The 19,841-nt window shown below is 34.6% G+C and overlaps 1 protein-coding gene across 1 annotated transcript in view; it reads left to right on the top strand.

Moving 5' to 3' along the window:
* Positions 1–19,489, top strand: part of LOC149789672 (uncharacterized) — a 129,250-nt gene extending 109,761 nt beyond the window's left edge. Inside the window, exons 12-16 of the mRNA XM_089971685.1 lie at positions 5,407–5,570; positions 8,358–8,485; positions 12,251–12,820; positions 15,281–15,299; positions 18,778–19,489. Of these exons, the coding sequence (XP_089827811.1) occupies positions 5,407–5,570; positions 8,358–8,485; positions 12,251–12,820; positions 15,281–15,299; positions 18,778–19,481 (1,585 nt within the window). The 3' untranslated portion in view covers positions 19,482–19,489. The remainder of the gene's footprint in view (positions 1–5,406; positions 5,571–8,357; positions 8,486–12,250; positions 12,821–15,280; positions 15,300–18,777) is intronic.
* The last annotated feature ends 352 nt before the right edge of the window (positions 19,490–19,841 follow it).

The raw sequence follows: 19,841 nt of genomic DNA, 5'->3' as shown, positions 1-19,841 counted from the left end.
GCTTGTATTTGATAATTCAAGGTCAATACTGTAATCTGGTTATTCAATATATGCTTTTACATGCATTTATTTTATATTTTTTACTTTTTGAACCAAGAATTATAAACAGTTTTTATTGTTTCAATGCATACGTTAGATAAGGTATCTCATAGCTGTAATTTTACACTCACTGTCTTAAATCGAGATACAAGGTAAGAAAGGATAGATAGAAAATAAAGAAAAAGCATAAGGTATTCAAACAATAGTAGTACTGAAAATTAAAGAAAAAAATCATAACAAATAATAGTATATGAAAATTAAATTTAATACTTATTCAAATCGATCCTTCATTTGAGAACAACTGTTTTTTAAACCTTTAAATCCATCAGAAAGCACATTTCTTTTTATCCATTCATTTTTAATCCAAAAGAAGAACAATCATGTAAAATACTATAACTATTTTTTGAATCTTGAAACACTATTATTTATGAAACACTAAGTATATACACTAATTACAGCAGAGTATTAAAGCTCACACTTCAAAGATTTTCCTACAAAGCCACTGTATCAACATCATGTCAATCAAGTCACATGGTACTCACAAATGCTTCTCAAGTATTAATCCTAAAATGCTGGATTAAACAAGTCCAGCATTCTCACTGATAATTAGGTCTGATCTTTCACTCACTGAGGTGTGTGCTGCAATCATGCATTCAGCATGAATTGCAAGGGGTACTAATAATGTGCACTGTGTGACCACTAACATCTTTTTCCATAATGATGACCGTGACCTGTTTAGCATACCACTCATGGAAGTATGGCCTTAATTCTTCTTTAATAACCGATTGACATAGTGTTGTTGGCTGAATTGGCTTCCTTTGATGTTGAGCACTCAAACGACAACATGGCGAAAGTGATTAATCTTGACATGTACTTTATTTGTGCTCATATAGATAGAAGTATTGTTTTAGTATTGTTGGCTGCATCAGCTTCGACTGATTTTATTCACTTGGTCGAAACATTTAACACACTTTAAGTTGTACAAGGCACATAACCATCATAATTTTCATGCTCACTTAGAGTGGTAATAATAAAGGCTAAAATTCTCATAAAGATGAACTAAGATCAACATCAATCAATTTTAGTTTAGTGTTTTAGCTGAACAAACATCATAACTTTCCACACAACATAATAGCTTGATGTTTTGGTGTGTTCTTTGTTGATAGTCAGTGAATTAGTCTTTCATTTTGTGACAAGCAGTACAGGCCAGTATCATACTAATATTAGTACCCTTATTCCTTCCTCGTGGACAGGGTACTAACATGATCATTTATGTGTCAATGGAGCAAGCCCGGTATGATTCACACCTGGTGCTCTTTTAGCCTAATATCAACAATTTGGACATATTCCTTGCATATAATCCAATAAATTGAGTAGTCCTCATATTTAATACCGGAAATATCGAAAATCATTGTAGAAATAGTTGTAAAATCTCATTTACCTTGTTTATCCAATATTTTCTTTTAGATCATCTGCCATATTAGTTCAAATAATGATTACTTCCGTTCTCAGCCTCATTTGTTTGTGTGCCATAAAAGGACATTGAGGCCTTATTTGGAAACGTAAAAAAATCATAGTAAAAATTGGGCGCGGTTTGAGCCAGAAATTATGCGCACTAAACGTAAATACGGTTTATCGGCAATTTGGAAATTCCACCAAGATGCAATTATTCGCCACTTGATTGATAATAACATAGCACAGACTATCCAAATATCGTCTGGCAAGACTTACGTAGAAAAGGTGTCATGGCGAGAGTATCGCGTTATCTGTCATGGCGGACATGGTGAGGTTAGTGTAACCATGCCAATTTATTTTAGCGTGTAATGGCTTAATAAATTTAAAATAAGCCAAACTTCTTTTCACAACATGATTACACTTGTGTAGTAGATTTCAATGCTGTTTGATTTTCTGACTTTAGTGATGATTCTTTTGCTCCATTACATGATATGGGATCAGTTTGTAGCCTCAGCCACAACAAATCAAGTTGAGGCTACGACATTGTAGCTAAGGCCTGTTAAGCATTAAAACCCTCAGACTGGCTTGTGATTATAGGGAATTTTAACCGGTAACTATACCAGTACATTGATGTGTAATTGCCTTTTATTCCATAATATTAGCATGATTACTGTAGTTTTATAAAAGACATACCTATTAAGTTTTCAGAAGCCAGGCAGAGAGACTGAATAAAAACTAGAGATTGGGACCTAAAATCAGGAAGTATTTCATGGCATTTTTAAAGCCTTGTTTTCACTAAATATTGATTGATCTTCCTGGTCCAATATGCGTGGAACTGTCAAAAAGACTCAAAATGTCTCCCTATGACGTGCCCTATTTTCCCCTAGGATGTTCCCTATTTTCATATTGTGGTCAGCTGTTGTCGAACCGCACAATAGCTAAAGATTTGTCTTAAATAAGCAAGCAAGAAAGCCAGTGTGACTAATTAAAGTTAATGCTTATCCATGCAACTATTTTGTGAAAACAATTGGCCCTCAGCCATAATTCAAAGAAACCATGTTCTACACTGTTGTGTGTTATGCAAGCACCAGCAATTGATTAGCAAATACAGGATTCCCAATTTCGTTGAACTAAAGGTACCAAAATAGCTACCCTCATGCTACCGTACATGTGACAACTATTTTCCACTCTTTGTATATCCGACCTTCTTCCTTAATTTTCAACTCGTAAATCATGTATTATTGTTTACTATAAAATATGTATTCTGAATTAGTTTTTTGAGGACACATTTGCTGTGTGGTATCTATTTTCAGTCCATCTTTTAATTTAATGATGGTAATTAACATTAGTATATAGGGTATAAAAATGCCAGGCGTTCACTCTTGTAAGTTTCTTTCATAGGAATGGCACTATAACATATGGAGTTACAGCAATCATAATGATCATTCTTGGGATTGAAATTAATTGTGGAAGATTTTATTGTTGTGGTTTATTTTCTTGTTCTGGCTTATTTTATTATTTTGTATCACTGTAGAGGTAAAAACATTAATTTGTGTGAATAATGTTTAAACTTAACATTATATTTAGTGAAGAAGCGAATTCTATATAGCAAAGTAATTATTTCGTCACAACAATAATTCATATGTGACACAACAGAACATGTAGGACATTTCTTGTTTAGAAGAAATGAAAATCAAAGACATAATGTAATAATCGGGAGTTCTTTGCAAAAGTTGGAAGATATTAAGAAATCGTTAGGTAGGCTTGGAGCGACCCCAACAATCTGGAGATTTTTTTCTTCCTCCCGGTGTGAAAGTTGACAGTTATGGTGTAAGGTCACTTACATCAAAGCAAACTATGTCTCTGCTTTTATGGTATTAGCATAACTTTCGAATCATTATTTCCGAAACTTTATTATCGTATTTTGGAGATATCATTAAAGTTTAGCATAATAGTGCCCATGATCCGATTCCAAGGGATGTACTTAATTCAGCACATAATCAAATATACAATGTAAATACATTGGTGCCATTATGCAAATACATTCAGTAGCCTAATTGCAAGGGTTGAATCAAACCGTATTCATTTTGTTTGTTCATTGTGTTGGACTACTGGGATTACATGTTAATGAGTTAGGTATTTACATTTTCAAAGCAAAGTACCGATGCACTGATATAAAATGTCCAATGCAGCAATGCATAAACAAACAATAATCGAGTCAGAAGCAAGAGGTAGTGTTACAGCAACTCGCAATCGCTAAATTCCTGTCATTGTTCGCTTAAATTATATACAAATCTAAATTAGGCAGAAACAATACGAAAACAAAATTAAATAAATTACTTTTCAAAGAAGTTCATACCATTTCTTTTTAATAATCATGCATGGCAACCTCGAGATAAGTATACATGTTTTTTTTAAAAAATAAGTTTGTCAAAATAAATAGATTTAGAACTTACCTTGTGTATCTTAAGATGTCTCGGAGTTGTAGGTCAGCCAATACACGGGTCATGCACTTTTTAGTGTTTATACCTGTTCAATATGCAGGTCTTGTACGCGAGTATATATCATATTTAATTTCTAAAAAATGATATCCAGCTTCTGATACATGTTAATAGCGATAGGAAAAAATAAGCCTCTAAAAAAAGCTTTAAGAATCAGTACTGTAGAATAAAGGAATATTTAGATTGGTTCTGAATAAAATCAAGAAGGGACACAATTATGTCTTTTAGACATCACATGTCGATTTGAGTATGTCACATGGCAGAATATACGATAGCCATCATGTGAAATGATGCAAACAATCCCAAGAGTTGCTTCTTGTTGAGAGATAGCAACAAGTCATTGAACTGCAAAGGCTTTAGAACTGAAGGTGTATGTGTACTTGACACACTTTTTAGATGAACATAATGTTTACTGTTGATGAATAACGAACTTTTTAAATACACGTTTACCAACTTAACAGTCGTAGTACATGATATATTGTTACAGCTTATGGAAAACTGGTCAAACTTACAGAGAAATATTGGCTGTCTTACTGAGATGATCTTGTTAGGGTTGACAGGTCTGGCTGCCTTGTTTGGCATTCAGCATTAAGAGATTAGTGTTAGGACAGGTCAGCCTGGTGTCAGGATAATGTTACTGTGTGAAACATTATGCAACATGCCTAGGGCATGATGACCCATTGATAGACATCACTATTAACTGCCACACTGCAGACATCGTAGGAACATGACTGAATAATTGGTTAAGCTACGTTTAAAAAATCCAATCCAAATTCCCTTTCTTTGTGATATGATTTATGTGTGTAGTATGGGTCACAGATTATACAGCTTGGCCTTACTTGAGATGTGCATCTTCAAAAACACTGCTAGCTTTGCTCAGTCATCTTCCCTTCCTGGTCTTCAGACGTAGATTGTAAAAAATAAAAATAAACAAGCTGATAATCTTCTTTGAAATTCTTATATTTGATATATTTTTTAATTCATTATATGCACTTTCAAATGCTTGTATTACCTTGTCCGGCAATATTGTTTCCCAATTTTAATAGCTGCTAAGGGAGCAGTCATTTTAGTTAGCTTGCGCTTAGATTATGCACAGTTTCCACAAGTACAATATCCAAAGAAACTGCAGCCAATAAGCATGAAAATACATGTAGGTACACCAACATTCTCTCCATCGTGCATGTTACGAATGTAAATAACTTCACCTTACACCAGCCACTCTCTTATAGGTTCTTAATATATGTAGAGTGCCCATATTACATACAGCTAGAAAATAAGTAGTTCAGTTAGCTCCCTCATTCACCAATTGTTTCTCTTAAACCTGATGGAATTATTTTAACTGCTTCATAGAGCAAGAGAACAGTCATATCCATTTCTGTCTAATAACAAACATTTGTATTGTAATTTTCAGTGTGGAAAGTTTGAGGGATTGGATTGTGCTTGATCCAAAATGGTTGATTGATGCCCTGAAGTCCCTCATCACCGCTGAGATGTTTGTTCTTAACAACTACCCTGCAGTCCGGAACATGTGGTTTGAATTCAAGGAGAAAGGAAAACTTACCTCTCAACTGATAGGTGTGTATGTTTCTAACTTGTTTACAAAAACCTGGTCTCCTTGTAATGCAATACATTCCTACATTAAGCGTTGGTAAATTGTTCGCATATTTGTATTTAGTCATTGACAGTTGGAGGCTGTTGACACTACATTCATGCATATAAGTGATATCACACTACATTAGATGTAATCTGAGAATTTTGACAATGGAAATTACAGTCCAAATAAGTTGGCCGAGTGGTCTAAAGCGCTCTCCGTTAAGGATCACTGCCATCTCACCTCTGTCTGCTTGGGTTCGAGTCTCAGATTTGGTCAATGTGGGTATGTGACAAAGCTTGCCAGTAGCTTCTCGAGGGCTGGTGGTTCTTTCCGGGATTCTTCCTCCACCATTAATACTGGCTGCCATGTATAGCCTATCGTGTTCTTAAAAAATGGCATTAAACCCTAAAACAACAACTACAGTCCAAATATTGCTATCCCATACAAGGAACGGAGTTTTCCAGACTATTTCTATTTATAATGCCCTATATTACACATAGAGTGCAGTTTTCCAGACTATTTTTATAGTGCCCTATATTACACATAGAGTGCAGTTTTCCAGACTATTTCTGTTTATAATACCCTATATTACACATAGGGTGCAGTTTTCCAGACTATATTTTTCGATAATACCCTATATTACACATAGAGTGCAGTTTTCCAGACTATTTCTATTTATAATACCCTATTGAAATGTGATTGGGTCTGTGGAAAGACAAGATTGGAGTGCCTTATGGAAATATGTCACACAAGTGAATGATGTGATTGTTATCTTTTAGGTCCAGTCAATATTACACCTCCTTTCCGTCATCTATTTTGCTTTATGTTTACACTCCAAATATGGTAGAACATATCACATTAGTCCTATCTGTCTAGCCTGCATCCATGGTAACTCAGTAAGTACATATTCAGACTTGAACTCCAAGGGTAACAGGTTCAGTATTCCAATACTGTGTTAAACGTCATGTTAAAAAATAATGTATCTCTTTATGCTCTGTATTGAAACATGGACAACATTACTGACATCAAGTGAATTTATGTACATTGTAATGTTATTGTGCATCTGTGTTTTACCCTAGAATTGTTTCCCTTTAATATCAACCATGTATCATGGAGGATGCTACACATCACAGACAGGTGTAGTCATGTGATTTGATGGTTGCATTTGTCATGGAGGATAATACAGATCACATACAGGTGTAGTCATGAGATTTGATGGTTGTATTTATTATGGAGTATGCTACACATCACATACAGGTGTAGTCATGAGATTTGATGGTTGTATTTATCATGGAGTATGCTACACATCACAGACATATGTAGTCATGTGATTTGATGGTTGTCTTTATCATGGAGTATGCTACACATCACAGACAGGTGTAGTCATGTGATTTGATGGTTGTATTTATCATGGAGTATGATACACATCACAGACATATGTAGTCATGTGATTTGATGGTTGTATTTATGATGGAGTATGCTACACATCACATACAGGTGTAGTTACTAGATTTGATGGTTGTATTTATGATGGAGTATGCTACACATCACATACAGGTGTAGTCATGAGATTTGATGGTTGTATTTATCATGGAGTATGATACACATCACAGACATATGTAGTCATGTGATTTGATGGTTGTATTTATGATGGAGGATGCTACAGATCACAGACAGGTGTAGTTACTAGATTTGATGGTTGTATTTATGATGGAGGATGCTAAACATTACAGACAGATGTAGTCATGTGATTTGATGGTTGTATTTATCATGTATGCTACAAATCACAGACAGATGTAGTTGCTAGATTTGATGGTTGTATTTATCCCGGAGAATTCTACACATCACAGACAGGTATAAACATGAGATTTGATGGTTGTATTTATCATGGAGGATGCTGCACATCATCGATATGTGTAGTCATGAAATTTGATTGTTTTCTTTATCACGGAGGATTTTAAACATGACAGGCAGGTGTAGTCATGAGATTTGATAGTGTCTTTTTCATGGAGTATGCTACATATCACAGACAGGTGTAGTCATGAGATTTGATGGTTGTCTTTATCATGGAGGATGCTACATATTACAGACAGGTGTAGTCGCTAGATTTGAGGTTTGTATTTATCATGGAGGATGCTACAGATCACAGAGAGGTGTAGTCATGAGATTTGATGGTTGTTTTTGTCATGGAGGATACTACGCATCACTTACACTGGTGATTCGACAAAATTTTAATGAACATTTTGGTCAGAATGTTAGTAAAATCTTCCCACAATATCGGTGATATTTGTTTGTAAGCTTGCCAAAATTTTCAATGAAATATCAAATATTTTGACCAAAACTTTTAAGGAATTATCAATGAAATGTCAGTCATTGTCAGTAGGACCCTAGGTTTTCAGGGGGTGTCAGACTCTTACGGTATCCCTGTGCTGTGGTTGCTTTGGACAGCATGTCAGTTGTAGCATGCTTCAAGCATCATTGCCTTGGACAGCATGTAAGCATAATGCGCTATATACCAATAAACACTGTGTTGTTTTATTTGCTTTAATATATTTATGAGAAACAATATCTCTTTCCAGATGCAATCTGGACAAAAGATAAACACCCAGACTTCCATCATAACAATAAACACAAACACACGCACACACATAAACATAATACACCATACACAAATATACATGTAAGCATAAATACACCATATACCAATAAACACAATGTGTTGTTTTATTGGCTTGAATATCTTTATGAGATACAATATCTATTTCTAGATGCCATCTGGACAAAAGAGAAACACCCAGACTTCCATCACTACAAGGAGATTATTTTACAACTCATGGAAAAGTTAAACATTTTGGCCAGACCAAGGTTGTACAGTCCAGATGCAGAAGAAGTCAAGGTCAGTTAATGTCAACAAGTATATTTTGTGAGCTCTTTTTTACCAGTGGTTAATTAAAATTATAAAGGAGGCAGTTGTTTTTGGAAAGGACTCTGTTGGGACTTAATAAAGTCATAGATGGAGCCTTGGAAAGGACTCTATATGGACTTTTTAAAGTTATTGGAAAGGCTCTATCCTGTATATCCTGTTTACCTGCAAGATTTAACTCATTCACATACATAACACACACCATCATGTACACAATTGATACACACCTTCTTGCATATAAATAATTCGCACCTTCATGCATACAAATAATACACACCATCATGTACAAAACTGATACACACCAACTTGCATGCAAATGATACACACCTTCGTGTACACAATTAATACACACCAACTTGCATGCAAATAATACACACCTTCATGTACACAGATGATACACACCAAATTTCATGCAAATAATACACACCTTCATGTACACAATTGATACACACCAACTTGCATGCAAATAACACACACCTTCATGTACACAGATAATACACACCTTCATGCATGCACATAATACACATCTTCATGCATACATATAAAACAAACCTTCATGCATACAAAATGATACAACCTTCATGCAAATAATACACACGTGCATGCATACGAATAACACACGTTCATTCATACAAATTAAATAAACCTTAATGCATACAAATAATATACACCTTCATTTATAAAATAATACACACCTTCAAACATACAAATGATACACACCTTCAAACAAAACTATAACACACCTTCTTGCATGCATATAATATGTTCATTCGTACAAATGATACACACCTTCATTCGTACAAATGATACAAACATTCATGTATACAAATACTACACAAAAAATGCATACATATAATGGACTCCTTTATTCATGCAGTTAACACACACTTTCATTCATGCAATTAACACACACCTTTAATCATGCAATTAACACATACTTTTATTAATGCAGTTAACAAACACCATCATGTTTGAATGTAATACACCACTTCATTCACAGAAATAATACAAACCTTCATGCATACAAATAACACAAACCTTCATACACATCTTCATGCATACAAATATTACACACCTTCATACATACAAACAGCACACCTTCATCCATACAAATAACACATGCCTTCATACATGCAAATAATAGAAACCTTCATGCATAAAAATAACACATCTTCATGCATCCAAATAATACTCACATTCATGCATACAAATAACACATATTCATACATCCAAATAATTCTCACATTCATGCATACAGATAACACACACTTTATTCATACAAATAATGCATACATTCATGCATACAAATAACACACACTTTCATTCATTCAAATAATACAAACTTTCATGCATACAAATAATAAATCTTCTTCCTTCCAAATAATACTCACCTTCATTCATACAAAAAATATATCTTCATAGATACATAAAATACCTTCATTTATATAATTATACACACCTTCATGAATAGAAATACAACATCTTCATACATCCAAATAATACTCACCTTCATGCATACAAATAATATACACCTTCATGCATACACATAACACACACCATGTATACACATAATTCACAGTTCAATGTATCCCACTGGGGTGTAAAATGGAAGGTAAAAAAAACAAAAACATTGGTGTCAGAACTGGAGGACAAATGAAAAATGTGGGGGTCAAAACTGTACTGACAAATGTTCATCTGAATCATACTTTTTCAGCTTGAAATAGGATACTGTGACCTGCACAGCATACTCTCTCTGTCTCTAAACATACAAATAAACCAACATGCAAAATTAACATACAAATGCATTGTCCATTCAAAGAATAATTTTATTAGTTCATTCTTCTTTTAAAGTCGTACTTTTAACAATCCCCTTATAATCCTTTTGAAGCAATATTATATACCAACACATTATATACAAGCCAATACAAAAAGCCTAATAAATCTTTTTAATCAAATGGCAGTTAATTTACTGCCTGTCATAAAATGTGAACTATCATCAGTTTCATTGTATTTTGTCCTAGAACACATTTATCCAAAAATCAAAAATGCTAATGATTAATCTTCTTTCTAATAAGTAACACTTGAACTTTAAGATCTTTTATTGCAGCAAGGTTAACATCCAACAAAATCTGCAATGACCCCTGACTTTGTAATCCAAATAATGCATTTGTTTCTGAAAGTTTACTGATTTTTTTGTTGTGAAAGAATGTCTTGGGATATATGTGTTCTCCAGATATTGTGTGGCAAACAAGGGCAAATTTTTTTAAAATTCTTAAACCCTGTCAGGAAAGGATTATTCATCTTTGCAGTCTTGCAATTACACGACCAGAAGTCACACCAGTAATCCTAAAGAATGTGCCATATTCCAGTCAAGGGAATTGTTATCTCCATTTTTCACTAAAGTTAGAGCCACTGTTACTCTTTTGTCTTCCGCTTCTTTCAATGTCTTCACTAATAATTCATAGTGTACGATGTTTTAATCTGGAGATCAGTTGCTAGTGCAACAAGCATTGAGCTTAAACATCTAGATGACACCTAGCTGAGCTCGATGAAAATTGCGTGAGTGCTCGCGAGATTAGGGGAAGCTTCTCCATCATAGCATTGCCTATGCTAGCCTGGTTCCCTGTTTTGTGTGTTCCCTGCATTGCACTCTGCTTTACGAATAGAGGAGTGCAATGCAGGGAGCAAACAGATCAGGTAGCCAGTCAATCCCTATGTTTGAAGTATACATGATGACATCCCTTGTAAAATGCATTAGATATTAAATAAATCCTGATTGCATTATGTGAATCCTTTGCATCAAAAAAACACACGGCATCAAAATGTGTGCATCAATTTTCTCCAGCGTGCGTCCATGATGCACAAATGTGTGTAAAGGGAAACACTGCACTTTAAGAAATACCACCAATATGCACCTTCATGCATGCCCATAACACACACTTTCAAGCATACAAATGATACACACTTTAATTCATGCATATAACACACACCTTCATGGACACAAGTAATACAAATAACACAGACTTGATACATCCAAATAAAATACACCTTCATGCATACAAATAACACAGACTTAATACATCCAAATAATATAAACCTTCATGCATACAAATATTACACACCTTCATGTATACATATATGACACACCTTCAAGCATACAAATAACAAACTTTCAGTCATACATATAAGACACCTTCATTCATACAAACGATACACACCTTCCTTCATACAAATAATACACATCTTCATTCATGCAAATGATACATGCCTTCATGCATACAAAGGATGCACCTTCATGCATACATATAATACACACCTTCATTCATGCAAATAATACACACCTTCAGGCATACAAGTAATACACACCTTCAGGCATACATATATCACAGACTTCATTCATACAAATAATACACGCCTTCATTTGTACAAATGATACACACCTTCATTCGTACAATGATACACACCTTCATTCGGACAAATAATGGACACCTTCATGCATGCAAATATCACAGCTTCATAGATCCAAATAATACACATCTTCATGCATACAAATAATGCACACCATCAAAGTCCTCAATTTTAAAGCTGTTTTAACATGTGCATACAAATAATAGATGCCTCCAAAGTTCTGTATTGCAAGGTTAAATTTAACTCGTGTATACAAATATACACAACTTACAATTACTTTTAAGGTATTTAAGTAAGAGTTTAATTAAGTTCAGATGTTTTGTCTTTTAGGTGGAGAATTATTTCCTTGCTCCATGCATGCTGCGCCAGGCAGCACCAAAAGATTTCATCTCTCTTGGACCAAATTCTCAGCAGAAAAATACATCAGTCATTTGCTTTGTATTTACGGGGAAGTTTTTACCCACGCCTGTCTTCCACAGGCTTCTAGCTGCATGTGTGGCGCAGTGGCCCATTGCCAAGCAGAACATGGAAAATCTAATTTTCTGTGGCTGTTGTCTCTTTGACGTTGACCTTCATCATAGATTGACCTTGTTATTCAGGGAACATGGCATATTTGCACAAGTCACAATATTAGGGACCAATGAGAACACCCCGTCTTACAAACTATGCATCAAGGTTCGGGAATTCCTAGCCATGAATCTGCGCAGTATCATTGGATGTCTAGGACAGAGTCTGCAATTTGAGTTGTCTATACAGTGTCCTCAGTCTGACAGATACAGTGTAGACTATCAGATCCCTGTTGCCACTCTGCAGGGGAATGTAGATGTTCCCTGCCATTTCCATGACACGAGCCATGTGATTATTTCCCATGATGTACTAAAGTTCTGGTTTCAGGAAGAGGTGAGTAAGAGCAGATGAGATCTTTGGATTTTAGCTTGCTAATTTTAGACAGAACATGTCTTTTAAATAGAATCTGATTTTGTACCATGATGATTGATTAGAGGAAATCTCTGATATTGTACAACTGTTAGTTGTAGGGAATCCGTTATTAAATCTGAATTGTTTTTAATACTTGTAGACAACACATTTCTTACTGTAACGCCTAAGCTGATATTCACTATAAGCGCACAGACTGATAATTTATACATTTAAAACAACACGTAGAGATACATGTATGAATGATACATCAATAATTACTGGAAATAATTCTAGTCAGATATGCAGAAACATGACATCATGGACGTTTTGCTAAACTCTTGGTGTGTTATATACTGATATTTAGCTGAACTGGTCATAGACAATATGATCTTATTGGGTGATCTGTTGTCCTTCATACATCCATCATATGTATTCCGCTGTCTGTTAATGTATTAGCATAAGCTTGTTATCACAACGCCTTCTAAATTATTTGGAGGTCTGCCATGAAACTGTACACACATGGTCATCCCAAGGTCAAGATGGACCTAAATGAAGATGGTTCTGCTTAGACATCCAATATGGCCGTAGAAGTGGCCATCTTGAAAATCCTGTTGTTGCTAATTTTCTGAGTGTATGGTCTTGTTAACAAGGACATGTCGCAAAAATAATTTTTTAAAATTTTTTAATTGGCTCTAAATGTAAATGGTGCTGATCTTATGTAGGATATGGAGACCATCTTTAAACTCTCATTATTTCCTCTCCTCATTAATTGATGGTCAAACTAAAAAAGGGGCATTTGACTCAAAGACTTTGTGTGATGCTTAGTTGGTCCTGAACAAAATAGTGCCAATTTGATGTAGAATATTTATGACAAGGCAGCCATCTTCATACTCTTGTTTTATCTACTCCTCCTGAATGGATTGTCATATAAAGATGGTGTTTTAACTAAAAGACATCTTACAATATGTGATTGGTCCTTATTGAAAATCATACCAATCTGAAGTCCAATATGGCTGCCACAGTGGTCATTATTAAAATCATATTATTGTTATTCATTCTCCATGTTTGGTCATATTGGCTTAGAGTTTTCACTAAAGACATCATAGTGTTCAGCCAGTCATAAATAAACATGATGCCAGTCTGACATCCAATATAGTTGCCATGGCACTCATCTTTAAAATCTTACCACACATCTGTTTGAGCAGGAAGTCATACTGTACGATATCCAGTTGGTCAGTAATGAAAATGGTGATAATATCATGTTCCCTCTGACCACTACAGTTGGCATCTTGTACATTGTGTTATTTCTCCTGAAAGGAGAGTCATGTCTTGAAAATACTGGTGTTTAATCCTCTCCAACATGGATTATTATTTCGACAACAGGATTTTGGTCCAAATTTTTTTTCTTCCGAGTACCTAGTAAATATCCAATGTATATATAGTAAATATAAAGTAGTATATATAGTAAATATCCTAAATGAATATGATGTCAGTCATAAATCCAGTATGGCTGCCATGATGACTTTCATAAATATCTTGTTGTCAGTTTCCCTGATTCGTGATAGCATGGAGTTTTCACAAAGTTCTAAATTAACCTGACACCAGTCATACAACCAATATGGCTGCCATGATGACTTTCATAATTGTGTCATTTTCCCAGAGTCATGATAGCATAGGGTTTTCAAGAAGTCCTAAATTAAACTGGTGCCAGTAATACAATATCCAATATGGCTGCTATGATGACTTTCATAAATGTCTTGTCAGTGTCCCTGAATTGATGATCATAATGACATACGGTTTTCACCAGAAGTGTTCTTATGATGCCTACTTTCTTCTAATGAACAGTGTAATGCTTATATGCAGTATGTGTATCACAGTAGCTAATTAAAGCATATCAGAGATGGTTTCGACACTTAAATTTCGGAATTTATGTTCGCCCAGTAGAGCATCAGATCCTTCAAGGGACTCTTGTTACTTCTTAATGTATATGAGAGGTTAGAATACATGCCATATAAACTCATCAATGGATCCATGTATATGATAGGTTAGAATACATGCCATATAAACTCATCAATGGATCCATGCACTTCACTTTAGGGTCGTGTTTGATAAAATTCAAGAAGGATCACCACTGGTTTTCCCATGCCAATGTAGTCCTCACATACTATAACATGTGTTGCTTAATGTGTTCTTTTTATCCCATATCAGCAATCTTTGTGAAAACTATGGCAGATTCCTTCCACCAAATATCTATATATTTAGCCTGGATAATCAGTCATAGAAAAAATGGCAGACTCCTTACACAACATCGCAACATTTATCTTATATCATCAGGGGATGGTAATTCTTGTTCCTACATAAGTGAGGATCCCAATTTTACAAAGTGGCACGTAAGCGGTAATGAATAATAAACTATAAAATATATTTTTCTTTACTTTCCAGGAGCAGTCTGCTGATGGATGTAAGTATACATTTCTCTCATTGTATTCTTTAACCATTCAATAATTTATGAGATACTGATGGATGTAAGTATATATTCTCATTGTATACTTTTTACTATTCAGCAATTTATGAGATTACTGATGGATGTAAGTATATATTCTTCTCACTGTATACTTTAACAATTTAATAACTTATGAGATTACTGATGGATGTAAGTATATATTATTCTCATTGTATACTTTAACCATTCAATAATTTATGAGATTACTGATGGATGCAAGTATATATTCTCATTGTATATTGTAACCATTCAATAACTTATGAGATTACTGATGGATGTAAGTATATATTATTCTCATTGTATACTTTAACCATTCAATAATTTATGAGATTACTGATGGATGCAAGTATATATTCTCATTGTATATTGTAACCATTCAATAATTTATGAGATTACTGATGGATGCAAGTATATATTCTCATTGTATACTTTAACCATTCAATAATTTATGAGATTACTGATGGATGTAAGTATATATGCTTCTCATTGTGTACTTTAACCATTCAATAATTTATGAGATTACTGATGGATGTAAGTATATATTCTCATTGTATACTGTAACCATTCAGTAATTTATGAGATTACTGATGGGTGTAAGTATATATTCTTCTCATCGTATACTTTAACCATTCAATAATTTATGAGATTACTGATGGATGCAAGTATATATTCTCATTGTATATTGTAACCATTCAATAATTTATGAGATTACTGATGGATGCAAGTATATATTCTCAATGTATACTTTAACCATTCAATAATTTATGAGATTACTGATGGATATAAGTATATATTCTCATTGTATACTTTAACCATTCAATAATTTAGTAAATTACCTTTCAGAATCTTCTTTCTCTCTTTTTGCAGTTATTTTATCTGAAGTTTGTTTTGCTTTTGTAATTTCTCTAAAGTCATCATTGTCATAAGGTCAAGTGGTGCGACTATCATGAGTTCATGGTCACTAGTCAGTCATTGTATTGGTAGTCCACCTCAACGGTCACATCACTATTGTAACTCTTTATGTCTTATGATGCACCACCCTGAGGTAACGCTGTACACAGAAAAGAAACCCAAGTACATGTATTTAATCCAAATAACAAATTCCATTACAGCTAGTCCTACTCAACGGTCAGATCACTATTGTAACTATATATAAGTCTTTTGATGTACCAATTTCATCCCATGCTCTGGTTCATTGTATTGCTAGTCCTACTCATTGGTCACATCACTATTGTTAACTATATATAAGTATTATGATGTACCAATTTCATCCCATGCTCTGGTTCATTGTATTGCTAGTCCTACTCAGTGGTCACATCACTATTGTAACTATATATAAGTATTATGATGTACCAATTTCATCCCATGCTCTGGTTTATTATATTGCTAGGCCTACTCAATGGCTACATCACTATTGTAACTATATATGTCTTATGATGCACCATAGTCAGCAGTCATTCATTAATACTGGCCGCCAAGTATAACCCATCGTGTGCTGAAAAATGACGTTAAACCCCAAAACAGCAGCAACAACAACAACATCATTCCCAGTCAGAAGCTTATGTGATATTATATTATGGTCATGTTAGCTCCATAGGCTGTTATTGTATATAATGTCATATTATGGTTGTGATAGCACTAAAGGCTGTAAATGTATTTGATATCGTATTATGGTTATGTTAGGCCACCTGGTTGTAAGTGTATTTTCTGCTGTATTATGGTTATGTGACTGGCATGTACTGGACATCATCTGTCATCAGGCAGGTGTCTTTCAACAATGATTCCTTATTTCAACATCAAAAAATCTTCTCAAACAATTTTAACCAAGGTTGGCATCATTCTCCTCAAAAGGTTTTTCCATCCATCCAGTAGGCTTGCCATTGCTCAATTAGAAACATTTCTTAATGTTGGGGAACATAATGCAGATTTCTTGGTCAACAACCCTTTTAAGGCCCCAGCTGTGAGGTAAATATCACATAGGTGATTGGTCTTGGTCAACATCCCTTGTAAGGTACTGGCTTTGAGGTAAAGATCTCTAAGGTGAATGGTTATGGTCAACATCCCTTGTAAGACACTGGCTTTTGAGGTAAATATCACCAAGGTGAATGGTCTTGTTCAGCCACGCCAATATGAGTGGTATTTTGCCTTCTGAGGCCTCTTTTTTTTGAAGAACTGATTACAATTAAGAGACAGTAACATAAGGTACAAACTCAGCAATGGATTATTATACACAACCATGACTGAGTCAGGTTCAATGCAGAATGAACACATGAAATGACGAGTGCAGTTTCAGGAAAAATAGAAAAAATGCAAAGTGTAGAATCCAGAATGGTGAATGAAAAAGGAACATAATGCAATTGCAGTTCCTCAATCAGTTTTTGACAATTATTGTCAAGCAACCACTTAATTTTCACAATCAAAAACACTTTCGCACAATGATAAAGAATCGGATTGTTTTACACTGACAACATTACCCTTGTTGAAGCAGAAGTCTATCACCACTGATGACTATTTCGGAGCAATTTTTTAAAATTGAAATAAAATAATAAAATTTGCAGGCTAATATTCTGCAGTTATAATATTACATATATATGGCAGTTGTGCTTTTATTATTCATGTTCTTTGGGTTTATGCATTTCTAATAACATTTGCCACCATTTGAGAAAAGCTAGCACTTGTTTTAAGGCAGAAACAAATTGGCTTTGGAGTCAATTGGTCAAATGTCAGGGTCATTCTACTGAAATAATAGAACTGATTAACACATAATAATAACAATCTAAACATCAGTTCAATCAGTTTCTTTTCCAGAACAGAAAGATCACAATAGAACTTCAATTATTTAGTCATATCAAACAGCAGTGTATTAATGGGGATTTCAGATTTATATTACTGATCTGTGTTAATTCCTTCTATACTCCCAGACTTTTCCCATTCTACACAGTACATGTGTCTGAGATAAATCTCTGTAGGTGACCAATATGAGTCTGAAGCAATGCTTTCCAACTGCACTTTTTAGCAAGGTTTACATACCAAATGTTATCCTTGGCACCTTCAACAAACATGCTAAATATACAGTTAACTGTAATATCAGATTTTAATTTCATTGGAGAAACTTGAATCAGAATACCCTCTGTATTTTGTGTACAATGTAAGCCTAGAAAATTCAGCAGACATTTGGTATAGTTTCTCAATTAAATTCTTAGTAAATTCAGTAGAATTCTAGTATAGTTTGCTAATGAATTCCAGTATTGTTTGTTAATGTAGTTTTAGTGTTTTCAATAGAAATCTAGCATACTTTGGTAATATAGTCTTAGTAAATTCAGTAGAAAAGGCCTCTATTTTTGTTGATATATGAATACATATCCTGAACTTTTTTGTATGCTATTAGAATGTGTATGTGTTTACTAAGTCTTATATACATTTTGTCATCTTTCAGCTTCTGCTGTTCCCATGCCACCACCACCAGCTGGTGATACAGACAGATTCATGCGTCTGACATATCTGTTGGTTGATGTTGGATCCAGGGTTTTGAGACAATTGTTAAGTCATCACACAGTCAGTCCGACCTGCACTTTGGACCAGTATCTTGCCAAAAACAAGAATACCATCAACGGTCTTCTTAAACGAAAGGTATTACACCAGTCCCAGATTGATATCTTGTTCCCACCAAATGGAGGCAATACAAATATAGAAGACTATGATGTCACACTTCTTTCTGCTCTCTTTAACAATATCGTACCTACCCTGGCTCAGCAGGAAGAGGGCATGATAAAAAGTTTGCGAGAAGACAGGAACAAACTGTACGGACATGCTAAGTCATGCAAGATGAATGCCATGGAGTATCAGACCTGCTGGAATAGCATCAGCTCAACATTGACAACCCTCAGTCAGCAGTGTGGAGACCCCAATTTTCAGAATGAGATATCACAGGAAATTCAGCAAATTCAAGTTTCAGCAATCCCTACTGGATCCTACCTGGATATCCTAAATACTTGGTTCAGCACAATAGAAACAGTTAAGGGATCAATAGAAACAGTTAAGGGATCAGTAGAAACTGCTGAAGGTGCAATACAGGCTTTGGCATCTAGGGTAGAAGCTCTAGAGTTGAAGAAAACAGCTGAGGAGAGTGAGGGGAAATAATGGGGAAACTACATGTCACTATAAGAAAGCAATAAATATGAGGAAAACTTCGTCATAAAGGTCTTATGGTTTAAATTGTCTTAAAGAACTCCTTGCAACCAGAAAATACTGAGTAGGGAAGGAAAATGAGTATCCCAAGAAAGTGTGTGGTATATAATTACATTTGCCAGGTCTGTATTATTCTGAATAAATCATTCCACTTGTTTATAACAATCATCATTTTCGATACATTTCTACAGTGGTGGAATGACAGTGGGCTTGAAATTGACAATTCTGCAATCCCTACTCACTCCTACCTCTAGAAGAAAACAAAACAGTTGGCTTGGTTAAATAATCTGTCTCAAAAGTACTCTTGATTTA

The sequence above is a fragment of the Sinohyriopsis cumingii genome, chromosome 10 (genome assembly GCF_028554795.1).
Source record: "Sinohyriopsis cumingii isolate HCF-2022 chromosome 10, ASM2855479v2, whole genome shotgun sequence".
Taxonomy (NCBI): Eukaryota; Metazoa; Mollusca; class Bivalvia; order Unionida; family Unionidae; genus Sinohyriopsis; species Sinohyriopsis cumingii.
Note: the sequence above shows the minus strand (reverse complement) of the source record. Positions and strands in the feature narration are given on the sequence as shown.